We start from the raw sequence: 17,534 nt of genomic DNA, 5'->3' as shown, positions 1-17,534 counted from the left end.
GAGCGACATGCATGTAATATTGTATGTAATGTAATAAACACAAAATATATTGATTGATCAAATTATTATTGAGTCTATTTTTAAAGATCTTCATAAATAAACTCAACTTTTTCGTATGTATTCTCTCAAGTCAAAATTTCGATAACAATTTCAAGTGAAGACCAATTGACGCGCTATACAAATATACAAATTCCCGCAGTGATTCAGCATATCCATGCGAATAAATCTCTTTCCTCCAGAATACCTCATTCTACCTTGACTCATTATAAAACTCCCTTGATTGTTATTTTTGAGCCAACAGCCTCAATCGACACAGTGAACGCAAACCGGGAACCGCAACTGTGCTTATGCATGAGTGCACGTAAAATTGAATTTTATGCACGGTATGTGAGAAGCCTACATTCATAAATTTAAATAATTTTGTAGAATACCAACAGTCACATTAATAATTCAAGCTAATATGTTGTTTTATCAATCAAAGTTTAAAAATTAAAAAACGTATTAGCTCATCAGTCCTTATAATTTAGGCAGCGTATGATAATACTAACTCGTTATGACTCTTTCTAACTAGTTGGAAACTGCTTTCAATAAATTGAAGTAGAATTTATTCATCTGGATCCGAATTTAGCAACACGATATTGCAATGTTTCGCGGAGATATCACTTTCAAATTAGAATGTTCATACAAACCTTGACCTTCACCTGCGGGTGACTCGGTCAAGCCTATAACTCTTGTGATAGTGAATTTTTGTTGTTGTTAATGTGATGACAAAAATAAGATTTTCTAGATGGCTTAATCTTTTGTTTTGAGTTATTGCAATAATTTATAATACAAAAACGTCCCAATTTCCAGAGGAAAAACTTGTTTGATTTAATTTCTAATAATTAATTTAAATTGAATAAGGAATTCGACGAATCATAAAGAAGCAAATTCGAGAAAAACAATTATTTAAAAGTTTAAAGATATATAAAATTTATTGGATCTACGAAAAGTATTATATATACATAATTAATTACTTGTATCTAGCTATATTGTGTATTCAACCTTTGAATATACAATATAGATATCTAGATTGAATGGTACAATCACTTTGTACAAAAGGGCACATTCTAATTATAATACAGCCTTGTAAAGGCACCTATTGTTACTTTTATTATCAACTATTTACGCAAATTTCAAGAGAAAAAAATAATCGTTTGAGTTTGACCGAGATAGCACGGTCAAACATGTCATGCTTATCACCTGCTTTCGAAATGATAATTATTTCACTCCGTTTTATAGCTTATTGCAACACAATCGGTACTCGAGTAAACGCCGACGAATTGTTCAATGCACTTCGTTTGTTTGTCGACTTAGAAAGGAAGCTCGTAAAACTGTTTCATAGCTAAATGTATAATGGTAGGCGTTTGGAATGAAATGTAGAAAGCCTTAGAAATCGACTAAGCTATTTTACTCCCCTAAAAACGTCGATCGTGCCATACACTTACATGATAGTACCTTACACACAGTTAAACCGTAAAGCATAATATACAGTCATAATGACTGTTACAAACTTATCCCATTTTCAATTGATTCCTCAGCTTTCGCCTGTTTAAGGTAAGAGTCAATCGTTTTCGCGGATCTTTGCTTCAACTCCTGATGCTTGTCTTCGTCGAAATTCCGTGCCTTTTCTAATGCTGCAATCAATCGACGATTCAGAAATGCCCTTACACCAGGTAATTTGCTTGCATGGTTGAAATAGAATCTGAAAGAGAAAAATAGTTTGTTTAATGACCAATTTTGACGATCGCTGTTTCAAAATCAATATACCTCACGATATTGTGTCTGATCCAAATGGAATACGACAGTGCGTTGTAGGTTCGCGGCATGTGTAAATTAATGATTTCGGCCAAATCGAGTAGACAAGTCTCGTAAGTCGATCCCGGAAAGTAGTATTGCAGGCCCTCGACCATGCATCTCATCATGTGCTCCCATTCGGGGTTTACCACGCGGAAATTCGGTTTCACCCAATACTCCAAAAAGTCCCTCGATCGTGTTCGCACATCCTCCAATGTGCCCCGACAGAAATTGGATCTATCAAAAAATTCAATTTATTCAATTTTTTATTTTTATTACTCATTTCATCGATAATAAGTTATTGCATTTTCAAAAACAAGAAATTCTTAATGATTCGATAACGTTAGATGAAAAATACTCGGACATTCACTCGAGTTGCAAATTCGTATTTTTACCGAAAAAATGGAAGCTTAAACAAAAGCACTCACTCGTCGTCAATGCCAAGAAGATAGCCCAGTCCTCTCCACAGATGACAGTAAGCCTCGAGATCTTCATCCGTGACGTCGTGCATTCCAAAAAACTTTGGATTTAGAACATGTATACCGACGAAAGCGAACTGCGTGATAGCCATTTCGCCCTGATTGAGCTTACGTTCCTTTAGTTGCGGAACATGGTCGTGGAACATGTAGGGGCATTGGCCGGGTTTTGGTGCTGGACAGGTCGATTCCATATCGCGCCGCGTGCGACTTAACGCTGGACACCAGGAATCTTTGAGTGTTGTTCTCTCGACATACTCGTCGAGAGGCGTGTCTCGAATGTTCTTGCGAACTACCGCGTGCATTCGACGGACCGCGCGAATATCGTTGTATGCCGGAGTGCCAACTGTCCACGGATCCGACGTGTACCAGTTTTGAATTCGCGTACCCGTAGATAAGTATCTGAAGTCATATAAAGTACCGTGATTGATTAGTTTTCATAGAGGAACGTTGGTTGGCTAAGGATCGAACTTAATAATTTAAGATGGGTGCTCACTGCAACGACGCGTTTGTTGTGTGTAATTGCGTTTGTGTGCGCACCGCACTGATATCTTCGAGTGACCTATTCGCTTGTTTTCTTGGTGAATGGTAGTCACACGAGCGTAACCGAATAAGTCTATTTCTACTCTGACGTGTTTCATTAAAAAAAAGCGTTTTGCTTGACACACTAACGATTCTTTTTTGACCGAAGAACAAAATTCTAGAGAGGCGTTTGCCAATGGGTATGCGACGTGTTATTTGCAAGAAACGTAAGATAAACAAAGCAGTATGCCGTACCTTTTGAAAGCAGTGTAGGGAGTACTGGAGGCATTCGTAAAAATGAGCGGCCTGAGTCCATCCTCAAAACAAAACATAGTGAACAGTGACAGCAAGTTAGCGTAAAACATTCCGAACAACTGGTCCGAGGCCAGCTTCTGTCCGCGGCGAAACTTGTCGATATCAAGCCAGTCGGGTTTCGCATCGATGCTTGTACCACTGTCGCCGTCGAAGAAAACGGATGCCGACAATTCGATCAACGATTTGGGCATGACTGAACTGTAGTACTCGGTAAATTTTTCAACTAGCCATTCACGACGCCGTTCATCGGGGATTCTTGTTATTTCGCTACTAACGTCTTTGATGATTCGTATTGTGTCTTCAACGCTGAGACTGTTGAGTTTTGGTGGTATGCTAAGTTTCCATTTTTCATCATTGTGATTATCTACCTCTATGGTTAATATTTCAGCGGTAGCTTGCAGCGAGTCATTCGAGGATGTCATGTAACCAGCATCATTATTGTTTGTTTTGTCTTGATGTACCGTCATCTTTTTCAAATCCGGCTCACTGCTGCATTCGATGACTATATCTCGTGTCGTGCTACTCGTCGCGCTTGTCTGCTGATCCTTCATCCTTCTGTGCTATACGAGTTCTCCTTGACCTCTGTCTAAGTTGCTTTCAATAAAACTGAACCTGAATTTTTTATTCATGCATTAGCGTATCAAAGGCTAACTTGAATATAAAATTAAGTTAAAAATAAACGACCTAAGCATAGAAAGAGATCGGTGACAAACAAATAAAAACGCTGCCGATTTATTTGCACCTAGCTTCCTCAGAATATTTATTATTTTTAGGTACGTATTATCTTAGGTACATTTTCTTTCAACTACTATATAATTTCATTATTAAAAAACTACATTTTCTGTGGTTTGTTTTTGATAAACATGGATCATGATAGGTCGTTCAAATGTAAAACCAATTGATTCTTCAAGTTCACACGTTTATAAATTGATTATTTTCTATGCCTAGGTAATTCTTTTAAACATATTAAAGTTACTTTCTTATTTAACACTTAACAGTAAAAAACAGGTAAGCGGAAAATTTTAATGAAAATAAACTTCGAATTCGTATATTTTGGTAACTAATTTATCGGATGATCTGTACAAGGAAGGAATTTACTTCAAAGAATGCTATAATCAATATCTAAACCAAATTTCAAATAAATCCGATGAAAATTTTGGAATATTTTCATTTAGTAAAATCAAAGAAAATAAACTCCCACGCGAAGATTTTTATTCCATAGAAGTCGAGTATCGAGTAATTACAGACGTACATTATATACACATCCATACATACGTAAAGATATTTAAAAAAATTATGCATCGAGGTGACTCCTTGTACTTTCAAACGTACACCTGTGAAAATTTTACGAATCATTTTTTTCACGTCACCAAAGCCTTCTCTTTGAGGAAGCAAATATATTTGATTGACATTACTTGATAGTTGTATGTATAACATATCACTCTATGAATATTGTCTAGCACTACAACTCATTTAGCACCGATTTACGTCGACAACGTTTTCATTTTCATTTAAATTTCAATTACTCGCGTAAAGCTTTTTAGCGACAAAAATGTGTTCGGCGCAAATAATTATTGTTCGTTTTAAAGAAACAAAGTTTTAATAGTAATAGAACGTAATTTGGACATTTGCTGGTTTCCACGCTTGTATGTGCATAGAGGACTAATCGACTGCACTTATAATAACTAGCGATATGTTAGCAAAACTAAATTACCTTATATCGTGGTCAATTAAAATAGAATAATAATGTTTTCCTTTAATTATAAAACGTTCTCTATTCACATATTTTCAGAAAAGAAATTCATCTAAGAAATGCTACATTAATTTTTAAAGAAAAAATACGCCATACGAGTTGATTAAGGTGAAGACCTTTATTGCAGCAAGATCAATGTAAAAGCATGCACTAAAAGCCAATTTATAATAAATTTTAAGGTACATAAGTAAGATACACTCACAATCACATCCAACACTAATAAGAGGAAGAAAACAACGCTGAAAACGAAATAATGTAGTCAAAGCAGAATGAAATCTCAGCTAAACCGTTGTGTTTCTGCGGCGATACTGGCGAATAAATTGCATAGTTGCTGCGCGTCAACGAAAAAAAAAAACCCACAGACCTATACTACGATTCTTAGCTCCCGCCACCGTGCGCGCGACTATACTGCTCCCACGTGACGCACGATTCAAAATTGACGCGAGCTCACAAAGCCGCGTTTGTGCTTTGTGCACAATATTCAGGCGATGGTGCATGGCTTGACTGTGCGTAAATAAATGACCGACCGCAGTTTTGTAGGCGACGATAGATATTTATATATGTTTACGCGAGCGATGAATAATGTATTTTATTGTATTTACCAGCACGTTCGTAGATAATCGATTCTACCAATTCGCAAAGCGAAAGTTTTCTTCGACAATGGCGTTTATTCAGTTGTTTATCCATTTCCCTAAAGTTAAATTTGTTTTTCTACTCAATCGAATAAATGGCATTTGCAGCAATCAGCATAATTGACACTTTGAATAAATAATGGACTAACAATCATTTCTAACAACAGCAGGCGTATCGTTATCTCGACTGACATAACGAAATATATTAAGTCAATTGATTTCTTAGTGTTTGAGGCAATTCTTTTGAAAATCCTCTACAGATCCTCTCTTATAGCTTCAATGTTTACAATTCAAAAACAGATAGAAATCATTTTTGCCCGTATTTCTTGGGGATTATAACTACAAATGAAAAAAAAAAGCAAGTTACGTTCCACAAAACCGATATTCCTGCAAGTAATTTTATTATCGTATATCTCGATAGTCTTGAGTCGCGTGTACATGGTAATGCATATATTTCGATCCTAGACGGATAAAAAACCGCGACATATATCTTTCAGTGCCAACAGCAACCTAGATTTTCAACAAATCTATCTAAACAATACACTTTCAACCATGTTATACGACCTTCTGTAATACATATGCGCGCGTGTTTGTGTACATGGTCCTTGCGTTACGATGCAACTCCCTCTCGCCACGCTTGTCTTACAAACCCATGAATCATTTCAGCGTTCGTTATGCATTTTATTTACTTCACTCGGATATAGTGGAATTCTACTGGCAGCGAACAAAGAAAATGCATTATTATAGTTTTCTTCGGATTTTGCCAATTACATAATAACGCTGGCTTCCATTTCGTTCATCGTGCACACTTTCAGGGATGCAGCTGTAGTTTGCGTTAAGATTTCAACGTTCAAGGGAAGAGAGCACCATCGTAAAAGTATTTCTGAGATTATGCATTCTTTAGAGTGAAAAATGCGAGAGATAGACAGGTTTTTAGCCGAATAAGACTTTTATTCGCAGAGATCGAGACGTAATGGACGTAAAGTATATGGAAGGTGAAGCTGCCGTATAGCGTTGTGTGAATGATTCAGTACATTTGCGCGCAAACTCTCGCGTATGTGTGTGTGTGTGTGTGTGTATTCGTTTTTCTGAGTTTATTCGTATATTTTTATTTGCCATTGTCTCTTTGGCTCTCCTTACGAAAACCAATTGTTTTCTGATATTTACTGCAGTGGAAATGGAATATATTTCTCCTCGGATGACGAAACCATAAAAATTATAACTACTGCCGTATCATCAGTCTGCGCCTACTCTTACATAATCGTACGCGGAAGTCTATTGCTAGATAGATACCTCTGAGAGCTAGACGCGCGCTACAGTCATCAACTCAACGTCTATATATATACATATATATATATCTGCACGTCAGGCACGTGGATTTATCACCTTGCAAAGATGCCGATGTCGGCGCTAGACTTTTTTTATCTTTTAATTATCAATTAATGTAGGTTATTGGGTATTATTCATTCAATAATGTTTAAAATCATATGTTTGTTGAGAAATATTTATTTTGAAAATGTATTCTAGAACGAAAAAAAATACACAGTATTTTAATGTACCCTAGAAGCTTGCGTGAGTAAAGCACTTTTCTTTTTATAGTTGTTGTCGTGATAACACATAGTATATGTATGCGACATAATAAAAATGCTATAACCATCAAAGTTAAACTTGAATCCAACTACGTAGATAGTAATGGTAGAAACGTCACTCGCAAAACCAGTTCATCGTCAGTCATGACGACGAGACTTTAGATGCGTTTGTCAATTAAATGTCACTCTGACCTCCAGTCATATGAAAATTACTCTTTTTAGATTCATTTTTTACACGAATGGCAAAAACAAGTTTAATACTTGTACTTTGTTCACAAAAAGCAGATCTATAAAATATATTCCACGAAGATGTTTTTGTAAAGAGAAGACTAACGTTGTAATTCAAGGGATTACAAAGAAACAAAATAAAAAATTCTATTAAGCCAGTTTGGGCATCTCATTCCATTGCGGATTTAATGGGATTGATGAGGACGAGATTTCGCGTCGTTTAATGTGTATGTAGAGGTTTGGTTTCTATATTTTGAGAGAAATTTTAAGCCAGTAGTAGGGAGTCCAGAAGTGCTTTTAGAACTGCGGTTAATGCGGTTCATGCCTACTTGCGAATGCAGATGAACTTCAATATACATAATTTAGAGTAACTTCATTATTTTAACTAGCATACTTTTAGCACACGTATTTTCAACTTTTCTTTTAATCAAGCGAAGTAAGATTTTTACAAATTAATCTTATAGTGCAATTATATTTTTTTTAATTTTTCGAATAAAAGCATTTTTTTTTTAAAGAAATAAAGTGTATCCACTCGTGTGTTCATTAGCATGCAAACACTTAACACGTCTTGTCCTTTCTTAAACTCTCAACTGTTCAATGTACACACTTGTCATTAAAACTGAATGCTGTCGGTTTTTATATTTAAATTTGTATACTTCGAGTTGCATGCAGCATTTTCAATGAAGCTGTTACGCCGACTTTTTCACTTTATTATTCTTTTTCTTACGCTTAATGTTCAAATCGTCACCATGAAAGTTATATTATAAATTGTTATATTTTTGAAATTCGTACGTGTTTTCACATTCAACGAAATTTAAATATCTGCGTTACTTTTCATAAAGAGCAAAAAGTTGTCGGAATATAGTTTTCAGCCGCGCGAGTGACTCGACAAGAACCACATGTGTCGTACGCACCTGTTTCATCGATCCATTATATTTGGAATAATTAACACAGTTAATATACACTAATAACTCAAGTAGTGGCTGTTAGTGAAATCAACAACTCTAATACCTAGTGCTTTTTATCTGCTTTTAATATAATCCGTGAAGTCCTGACATTACGCCAGCCGCGCAATCATACACTTACTGTATACGTATGAGAGGCTTGTATTGTATATTCATTAATTACTCTGTCATTCGATAACCCGCCGACAAGCAAGGAGAGTATCAATCTTTTGGTGCACCATGTGAGCTGAAAAAATATGATACATTTCGGAAAAATCGATTCTTTCATCGCAAAAGCCTGATGATTAATAACCAAAAGTTGAAATTTCGATTGACCATCGACAAAACGGAGATACGTAACCGATGAGACGAAGACGAGGATCTGGTGGCCTTGCGCAATGAAAACTCTTGGTAAATTGTTATGCAACTAGCCTCACGAAGAGAAAAGAAAATACTCCCTTTCGCCGGTTAATCAGCAGCGAGCAGAAAAAGAAACAGAATAAAGAGCAAGGTTATGCAGCATTCTCGGAACAAATAAAAAACAAAAGGCGCTTCGCGTTGTGCATAAGCTCGAGTTGTGCACTCGAAAGTCCTTCAAGTCTAATTATAAAAAAGTAAAAGACGCGGAGAGTGAAATGAAAAGCTTGGTCCCATTGGAAAAGCCTCGGTACGCATCGAACGAGTCGCATTCACACACATCCACACACGCGCGCGCACGCAAAGAACAGGGACACAGTTATTTATATTTGACTTACGTTCGGCTCTGTGCAGCATCGTCGCCGCGAAAAATGAAATGACATGGACATCGTAGACGCGGCGTCTGGCTGTGGCGAGTGCAGCTTGGCGTAATCGATCGGTGACTTTGAAGCAGCGGCACGCATAGCTGCCTACCACTACTGCGCCGACACACACCTGAGCTTTTTACTTTGGCGGGCTTTTCAACCGCATGAACTCCGCGGCGAGAGCTTTATCGCTATTCGCTCGATGCTATCACTTCGCCTGCCTTTGCAATGCTGAGTGGAATTCCCTCCCGTATTACCGGCAACGCGCCTGTTTGTAAACGTGCTTTCGAGCGTTAATGCCTAATTACCAAATTCGAATGCGCTTGATTAAAATCAGACCCGAGCTTCCAGCTGTTTCATTGTGTCTGAAAGAAAAAAGAAAAAATAACTAGCACTGTCGAGACAACTAATTCGCAGCGCTGCTGTAATTTTGCAAACTGTGATGAAGCAGCATCGCTCTCGCAGTGGTAAAAGAAAGAAAAGCCTTTTCCCAAGTTAAAATGAATCGGTAAATTACAGAGAGCTTGCGCGTTCGAGCTTTTTATTAGTACCATCAATCACTTTAAAATGGTAACACATTTCCCGCAGCCCCGGCGCTATTATATGGCATTCAATGCCTGCGATTGTTTGAAGCATAAACGCGAAAAGAAAGGGTTGGAATGGCCAGAATCATGGAAATTAAGCTCGCTGTACGAAATTTCGCAGAGCTTTCGCACCAAAATGTGCAATGAGACTAGTAAACAATCACGTGCCGCTCGTATACATGAAGTTTGAGCAAAGCCAAAGTTTCGCGCGCCTCATTGCAAAATTTCGTAGCGCAAGCTTTCCCAAAATATACCACATAGGTCTGACCTGAAAGCCACCATTCAACAACTCCAATACGCGCAAACTCTGATGGAACAAATTCGATCATTGAATAGAGGCCAAAAGTGTGTCCAATAGAAAATGTTGAATAATTCAATGACGAGACAAAAATAGCGATTGACCATATACGGCGAGATATAGATCAGCGCACTCTTCTACCAATGTGCGGCGGTTTCAGCTCGATCGAGCGTTAAAGATGTTCAACTGCATCATCGTTGCTTCAGAGCAGATATAAACTTATATCCCACGAGGCGGTAAGTCTCCGATTAATTTTCTTGCGCAACGTCCCGCCGAGAGATTCGAAATTCGCGGTTTACCTTTATGAAAGTTAACTGCCGGCATCGAGATTACGTCTCCCTATCTCTATCTCTCTCTCTCTCTCTCTCTCTCTCTCTCTCTCTCTCTCTCTCTCTCTCTCTCTCTCTCTCTCTCTCTCTCTCTCTCTCTGGCGTTATGGAACTATCTCTGGCTGTACAGTAGCATTTCGGTATTATATACCTTCGTTCGACAATCTCTTCAATTATAATAGCAAAAGCTCTTACATATTTCTCTCCTTAAATAAGAATTTGCGCGAGCGAGAAGAGCATAAGCGAAGGAAAATATGTTTTCGCAACCATCCATAAAATGCTCCATTTTGAGAGGTATATAAACTCTCCGTGGCTGGAAATTCGTTTACTGGATTGGCTATAAAGACGTGAATACATTTCGAGCCTGTTTCCCCAGCCGCAAGTCCTCGCGCGCATTTCCGCCTATATACGTAGTGTACGGCCGCGCGTACTGTAAACTCCGCGCTCTACGTACATACGCGAAGTACGTTTCTGTTAGCTCTTGTTTAGTTGATCACGTGCCGAACGACAAAGGAAATATTCATTGATGAAATCACTTGAAATGGGAATTTTGCGAGCGTCGCTCTCTCTTTCTCTCTTTGAAAGTTTGAAATCTGCATTCTGATGAGATAGCTGGCATAATAGAAAACTGATGTAAGCTTCCATCGCCGACAGGGAGAGCAAGAACTTTATTACCTGCCAGCTTAAACATTTCAAATTGTACACGGAGTAGCTTGAGAATCCGAGTGTCACCACGACGTTATAGTACAGTAAAAGAAAAATCCGCAGATACATTTTATTATTACGACCTCATGGTATAATTATGTAAAAACAAATGGCTGCAAGGCCCATTTAGACAGTAATTACTACATCCACGATGCAAATATTCATAAAAGCTTGGGGGCAAAGTCAGGGGCGTCATTAAGGGAAATCTTTTAGCGCCGACCATGGTAAAAAGTGCGCAGATAGCATCGGTTGGACTCGTGTGTGTATATGTGTAATTACTGGCTACTCGGCGGATCGTTAGGATAAAATTCTATTCATAGTGACATATTCGAGCTATAAAAACTGCATTCAACCTTATGAAAAAAGAGAGAGATATTCATCTGCTGTTTTAGGCGCACGATTATTGCGTGCTTAGTCATCTTAATCGAGTAGAGCTTTTCATAATAGCGCACTAAAAACATTTCTATTCAAGTAAATTTTTTCGATTTAAGAAACAAATGAGCAACAGATTTTTTATTGTATATTGCATAAGCTAGAGTTTGAAAAACAAATTTTAATATTACTATTTAATTTCCTTAATTACTTTTAAAAGTGAGAAAAGCTTTTTATTAGAAGTGAATTACTTTATAAGAATAAGACAATAATTTTAACTTTTGGTTTCTCATTTTGAGTAATTACAAGTACTTGCTGGTATTATGTTTCGTTTGGAAAATGAAAGTTTCTTAATTAAAGATTATTTTTTGATGTCATATTGCGTAAATTGTAGAAGAAACTAAAGAACTAAGTAGTCTTGAAAGTTACGAATATTGCGAATTCGAAACAGAATTACTTGTATTTAAATATCAAGTACTTGACGGAGCTTTTCTACCTGAAACTTTTAAAAAAGCTTTTTATAGTCTAACCTTCTTTCCTTCTTTATATTCGAAGAACTAAGTAGCGCGGATAATTTTTCATTTCAGTCCATCGCAACTTTTCCCTTCTATTTTTTCGCAGTGGGAGATGCGATTTAATTACAGCGGCACAAGATAAAGTTTTGCATTTCCACGTGACTTCAAAGGAAAAGCAGCTTTTTCGCTACAAAAGTTTCTAATAAAAAAGAGGACGGTAGGAGATGTTTCATATATAGGCGGTGGTAGCTGTTTGACGATTGCAAAAACTTGAAATTTAATCCATCAGCGTGTGTATGTGTGGATGCAATACTGCAATAAATTCAAATAGTCCCATATCCTGCAAAGTTGTTTTTCACTCGCGGCCGCGAGAGCGAAACTTGTGCAGAAGCAGAAGCTAAGGAGAAGCCATTAGAGGGGGGGGGGGGGGGGGGCTTACCCGTACATACGATGCAAAAGAAAAAAAACGAGGGAATGAGAAGTTTTATGCAAGCTGCAGAACAGAATTAGCCCGTTAATCAGTAATAATGCACGCGGCAGGTCTCTCTCGAGAGACGGAGGTGGTTTCGGAGGAGGCTAAGTCGATCGCGCGTAAGTTTGGTTGCCTGAGGCCGGGCGCCACGCAATTAAGAGGACTCTCCGCTAGGCATTTTGCAATAAACCGCCCCTGGCTGCTGCTGCTGCTGCCTCATTGTACTCCGCTCTGCTTTTTTTCTTTCGGCCTCGTTTTTCCAAAATGATTTTTCGCTGCTCCGCAATTTCCATCGAGTCGCTTGAAAGTTTAAGGAGAGTTTCGCTAGCTGCATCAAACTAAGAATTATTATAGAAGCTTTCAGGTGAATTTGCGGTTTTCCAATATCCAATTCCCTTTCTCTGGTCGTTCTTGTATTTTAGTGTTTTTAGTGTAATCGAATTTCTACTATTCCAATATCCTATTTTGGTCAATTATACCTGTATTTTAGTGTAATCGAATTTTAACCTCCCAATATCCTATTTTTGTCAATGATATCTCGCCATTACGTACTTGCGACGTCCGTTTTGATGTTCTTGTCTATGTTTGGAGGAAAATTTATTGTTTTCTATAAACATAATTAAATAATAAAGTTTTCAGCTTTATCGTGACAGATCTTTTTTACTGATCAACTCAATAAAATTTGATGATCAGCTTGTTTTAAAAAATCTAACGTCACTACTTATTTATTACCCTTGGTCCCAACTACCATTTCTCTCGGACTTTGTGGGAGGGATTTTCCCTTTCCCTTCGATTTTCCGAGGTGATACGTCTTCTCTGAGGGCGAATTTCGACATTGTGGCTCGAACTGAGAACGCGCCTAAACCTCAGTCCTTGTGTTTGATTTACCGTCCGTATTCTGTTAAGTCACGCGACTGTAATTTGTAATTATATGTACCTGTTTTGCTTTGAATAAACCAAGCCCTTTTTTACTTACATATATTTCTGCCACTTGTAATTATTATTATAATTCACCAAGACGTAATACCTGTAAACACCAATCCTTTTTGTCATCTCTCTCTTTCTCTCCCTCTTTCTTGGTTTGATCGAATATATCAATCTCTCTCTCTCTCTCTCTCTCGATACTCTTTTCGGAATTTTTAATAATTTTAAGTAAATTGGATTTATAGAATGAATTTTCGGAATATCAATGGATATTTCAATAATGGATAGAGTATTTACTTAATAATTTTTTTAAAGTATACATTAATATTTCAGCAATGTTTTGTTTTCGCAAGTTTGAAAATAAGTTGTAAAAAACTTTCATAATAAATTGAGAGTGAGGATATATAGCAACTCTACACTCAGAAAACAAGTTTTTTTACTAAAAGAGGGTAATCCTCTTTAGTATGTGCTCTCAGCACAGTGAAGACTGAATTTTTCAATTGGCTTTAACTAATTTTGGAACGTCACATCGACCCGACTGAAAATATGTATTGCAATAGAAATGGGTACTAGAATTAAAAATTGTCTATTCGATTGAAAAATCAGATTTTAGTAAATGCGCCCATGTTTATAACAACGATTAAGGATTCCTTCCGATTTTCTTGCATTGAAATTATTTTACCTCGAGGATTATCCTGTTGCAAAGCAAATCCATTATGTCCATTCTCGAATTCGCCGCTAACTAAACATAAACTTTAGTATCGGTACATTCGAATATCCAATCAGGATCAATCGTTGAACGGTGATCAAACTAAGTTCGAGTTTACTGCCAACAGACTAAACGATTCGATTGCCTTTACTTCCCAAAAGCGTCAAATAGTTGCTACGCGACGGAATAATAGTTGTAGCCTGTGCGGTATATCGCAAGAGGATATATCTTTGCATTTATCCGAGCGATAATCGTGTCAGTATGACTGGCTGGGAAGCCGAAGCGAGTCGTTGTTCGGGAACTATATCGGCAGGGGATCGCATTTAGCGAGAGCCGGATACGTTGAACCGAAGCCACGGATATTTGCATTTCCTTTTAGAGCCTTTTGCACGAAATGATTAATAGCTGGGCCGAACCGTGTCGCGGGGAGCGCAGGCAAGCACAATGTCGAAGGCAGTTTAACGCTTGGTCAAATCGCGATAATCCTTTGCAAACTTTCCAACTTTTCAGCTTTTCAAGAGCTCTACTCTCTTAAGATACTTATTCTATGCTCCAATTGAGATAAACGCCTGCTGCTATTTGCGCACTCTCGCAGCTTTTTTCCGCGGGCTTCATTTTTTTTTTCAGCCAAGTTAGTCGAGTGTACATCAAGCGCATTCGGTTTATACGCACCAAATCTACGTATCGCGAGTGTCTTCAAACGATACTTTTGATGTAGTGTTGCATGTTCTATTTATGGAAGGGCATATGCAGTACAGAAAGAGAGTCGTCGGTTCGGTTCACATAAATAAAAGTGCACTCGAAGTAGGTCACTTGAGAAAAAAAGCTGCAACGAAAAGCACGTCGAGGAACATCAGCCCTCTACGTACGACTGCGAGAAAACTCGAGACAAAAAAACATGCGTCTCGCCTCCTGATAACGAAACCGTGTCGATCGTTAATAATTGGACGGACCTTTCTCTCCCTATTATGAGCCAAAGACAAAAGGACGTGCCGGGGTGGAAAGAGAGGCGTCGTTATCGCTATGCAAGCATGCACTCGACGACGGAAATTTAGCTGTGCTTTCAAGCGCTTTTATTTTGCGCGAAAGTGAAACTCTCCTCTGCGCTCGTTAGCTGCGTAATGAATGGGCTTTTCAAGCAGTTAATGTATCTTTTTTTTTCGAGTGCTTTGCCATCTTGTTTTCTTTTGAGAGTTGTTAAAATAAAATATTGTTTTATCAAAGCAACATTGTGTTTTACGCTTCAATTAAGTACATGCGCTGGAGGGTAGATCGGATATTCACTGTTTAAAAGGTGTACGTGTATCCCTCCTACCTCAATACAATAAAACGTACCGTTACATTGTTTGAATAGTCCAACAATGGATACACAGGTGAATGTTTGAAGTCAATATATATTCATTGTTCGCGCTTTCGAGATTTGCAATCACGAAACGTTGCTTTAAATGGAAGTTAAGTAATTGTTCTAACGGTTAACTAATTGCATTTTTAATGCTTCTCGTGGAAAACATTGTAACCGAACTCAATCTGATATTCGTTTTTATTTCCGCGTGCAAAACTTATTTTTCATTACGTTTATTAAATTATTTGACCAAGTATTTAAAGTTGTTACTGTTGCTACTTCAAGAAATACGTTCGTTTTAAACGCGCATTAGGCATCTAAGTCATAAGAAGTATGCAACCAACCTCCCTACCACTTTTGGAAGGTTGCTGGAGGAGAATTTTTACATGCGTAAGCTCGTAAAATTTTAATTGCCGGACAATAACGATATAACGCAGAATATCGAAATGTTATACAAATAATTTTTGAGAAAATGGCCAGTATTACGCGTATCATACTAATGAAAAAAGAATAACTGCCGATAATTGGACACGCCGCTTAAATTTCAATCGTTTATAAATGAAATAGGGAATTTGCACTGGAACATCTGTGTTTTTTGTTATACCAATAATATTTTCGAAACTACGACAAACGTAATTCGTCTTGTTGTGTCGCCACACACGAAGTTAAAAAACGAGAGGGGGGGGGGGATGCCAATGGTTTTTGGGAAATGAGCGCGATGCATCTGCGAAAAGATACCCCAATATGTCGTTGCGCGCGAGTGCAATAATTAGGCTCTCAAAGTGCGCTCTTCCTTTTTTCGGCATCTGTGCGCGCGTCGAGCGGCTGCTGTCGCGTGCTACACCTGTCTGCGCAAGGCGCGTGCCGCCGCCGCTGTTACAGCTGCCGCAGCTGATGGACGTGAAAACAAGCTCCAAGCTGTAACTTCTTTTGTTACAGCTTCGAACTTTTCTACGCATTTCTATTGTGTTTGAAATGAGCGCATAGGAGACCTGTTTGAAGTGCACGTGGGGATGGGCTTTCATTTTCAATGGTTGTAACACGTACACCTTCTTAATTTTGATGACCAGTTAAGAGTTGCTTAGTTTCGTTATTATCTGTTTCTTTCAACGTATATCCTGCTTACGAGTTGTTTTGTTTATAATTCTTTATTTCCTTCTAACTTCTTTACATAGTAAACTGCTTTTGAATGATATTGCAGAACGCATAATTTTACACATTATAATGTAGAGAACGAACGTGAGAACAGAGGCAAGTCAATATTGATACAGTATAATTACGATAGCTCTTCAGAAAGAAACTCATGGAATGTTTACATAAAAATACATCCTAGCTCATTATACATCTATCCATTGTATTTGCATTTTAAAGTTAGATAAAAATCGGTATAACAGCTTACGAAACGAACGTCCACTAGATTCAATGACCATGCTGAATTTATCCAAGCCTTGTACATAGATCAATAGCTTTTTTAAAATACAATTGATTAGTGGACATGTTATCAAGTTTAGATAAATTTGAATTTGAACTCTCGTCTTTTTTAGCGATAAAAATAGCATTAATACTAGCATAAAGAAAAAAGTTTGCTATTCGAAAATTAGTTGCAAGTTTAATTCGCTTGTTTGAAAAAGTAAATTATTTCTCTGCACGGGTGAATTTCGAAATGTGAACGCGCTTGTGCTCAAAGTTCATTTGCTTTATGAGAAAAAAAAGAGAGATGCCAAGAGGAACTCTAGCCGACGTAGTGCAGAAGGCCGCGTGCATTTCCTTCAATTTTGCAATTTCTCTTTGTCTCGCTAAAGGAAAGGTAATATATAAATCATAGTATGACGGATTTCATTGGAAGACTACTTTTGTCTTGTTCATTTTCAATATATCTTACCGATATAATTCAATTTTGCAAGCACAGTGTGCTTTTACCGTTATCAATCAATTTTCTTAGAGTTTTCAAGAAAACCCGAGCGTTAAAAATACCTTTGTTGGCTATTCCATTGAAAATCAAAGCCTACTAACTAGCGCCAACAGTAATCGCCGTGAGAGCAAATCTCTCTCGCGAAGCCACATCCAATCACGAAAATTACCGTGGAAACTAGTTACCGTGCAAGAGGCAAATAGCAAGTTTCGTTGGCAACTTAACGCTTCGAATTAATTAACTCTCATCCCAGGGAAAACTACAAGCGACACACACGCATCCCATTAGCACGCGC

The 17,534-nt window shown here is 37.7% G+C and overlaps 1 protein-coding gene across 3 annotated transcripts; it reads right to left on the bottom strand.

Annotated features, from left to right (window-relative positions):
* Positions 1-982: 982 nt before the first annotated feature.
* LOC131675748 (uncharacterized) lies at positions 983-9,134 on the bottom strand. Of its 3 annotated transcripts, none has more exons than XM_058954864.1 (5): positions 9,051-9,134; positions 3,090-3,761; positions 2,265-2,714; positions 1,810-2,073; positions 983-1,744 (listed from the first exon to the last, which is right to left on the bottom strand). In XM_058954864.1, exons 2-5 carry the CDS (start codon positions 3,698-3,700, stop codon positions 1,546-1,548), a joined length of 1,524 nt encoding a protein of 507 aa, XP_058810847.1. In that variant the 5' UTR covers positions 3,701-3,761; positions 9,051-9,134; the 3' UTR covers positions 983-1,545. The 3 variants fall into 3 exon arrangements, with proteins under 3 accessions (XP_058810847.1, XP_058810846.1, XP_058810848.1); XM_058954863.1 differs by lacking the exon at positions 9,051-9,134 and adding an exon at positions 5,105-5,207; XM_058954865.1 differs by lacking the exon at positions 9,051-9,134 and adding an exon at positions 4,402-4,856.
* Between the last annotated feature and the right edge of the window lie 8,400 nt (positions 9,135-17,534).

This window comes from Phymastichus coffea, unplaced genomic scaffold (genome assembly GCF_024137745.1).
Source record: "Phymastichus coffea isolate CEN01 unplaced genomic scaffold, Cenicafe_Pcof_1.1 PCOF00028, whole genome shotgun sequence".
NCBI lineage: Eukaryota > Metazoa > Arthropoda > Insecta > Hymenoptera > Eulophidae > Phymastichus > Phymastichus coffea.
This window is presented reverse-complemented; position numbering and strand designations above follow the sequence as displayed.

Coding starts and splice junctions, on each gene's coding strand:
- LOC131675748 (XM_058954864.1), bottom strand. CDS start 3,700: ATGAAGGATCAGCAGACAAGCGCGACGAGTAGCACGACACGAGATATA. Junction 2,074..2,264: donor CTTCTTGGCATTGACGACGA/GTGAGTGCTTTT, acceptor ATTTTTTGATAG/ATCCAATTTCTGTCGGGGCA. Junction 1,745..1,809: donor ATCAGACACAATATCGTGAG/GTATATTGATTT, acceptor TTTCTCTTTCAG/ATTCTATTTCAACCATGCAA.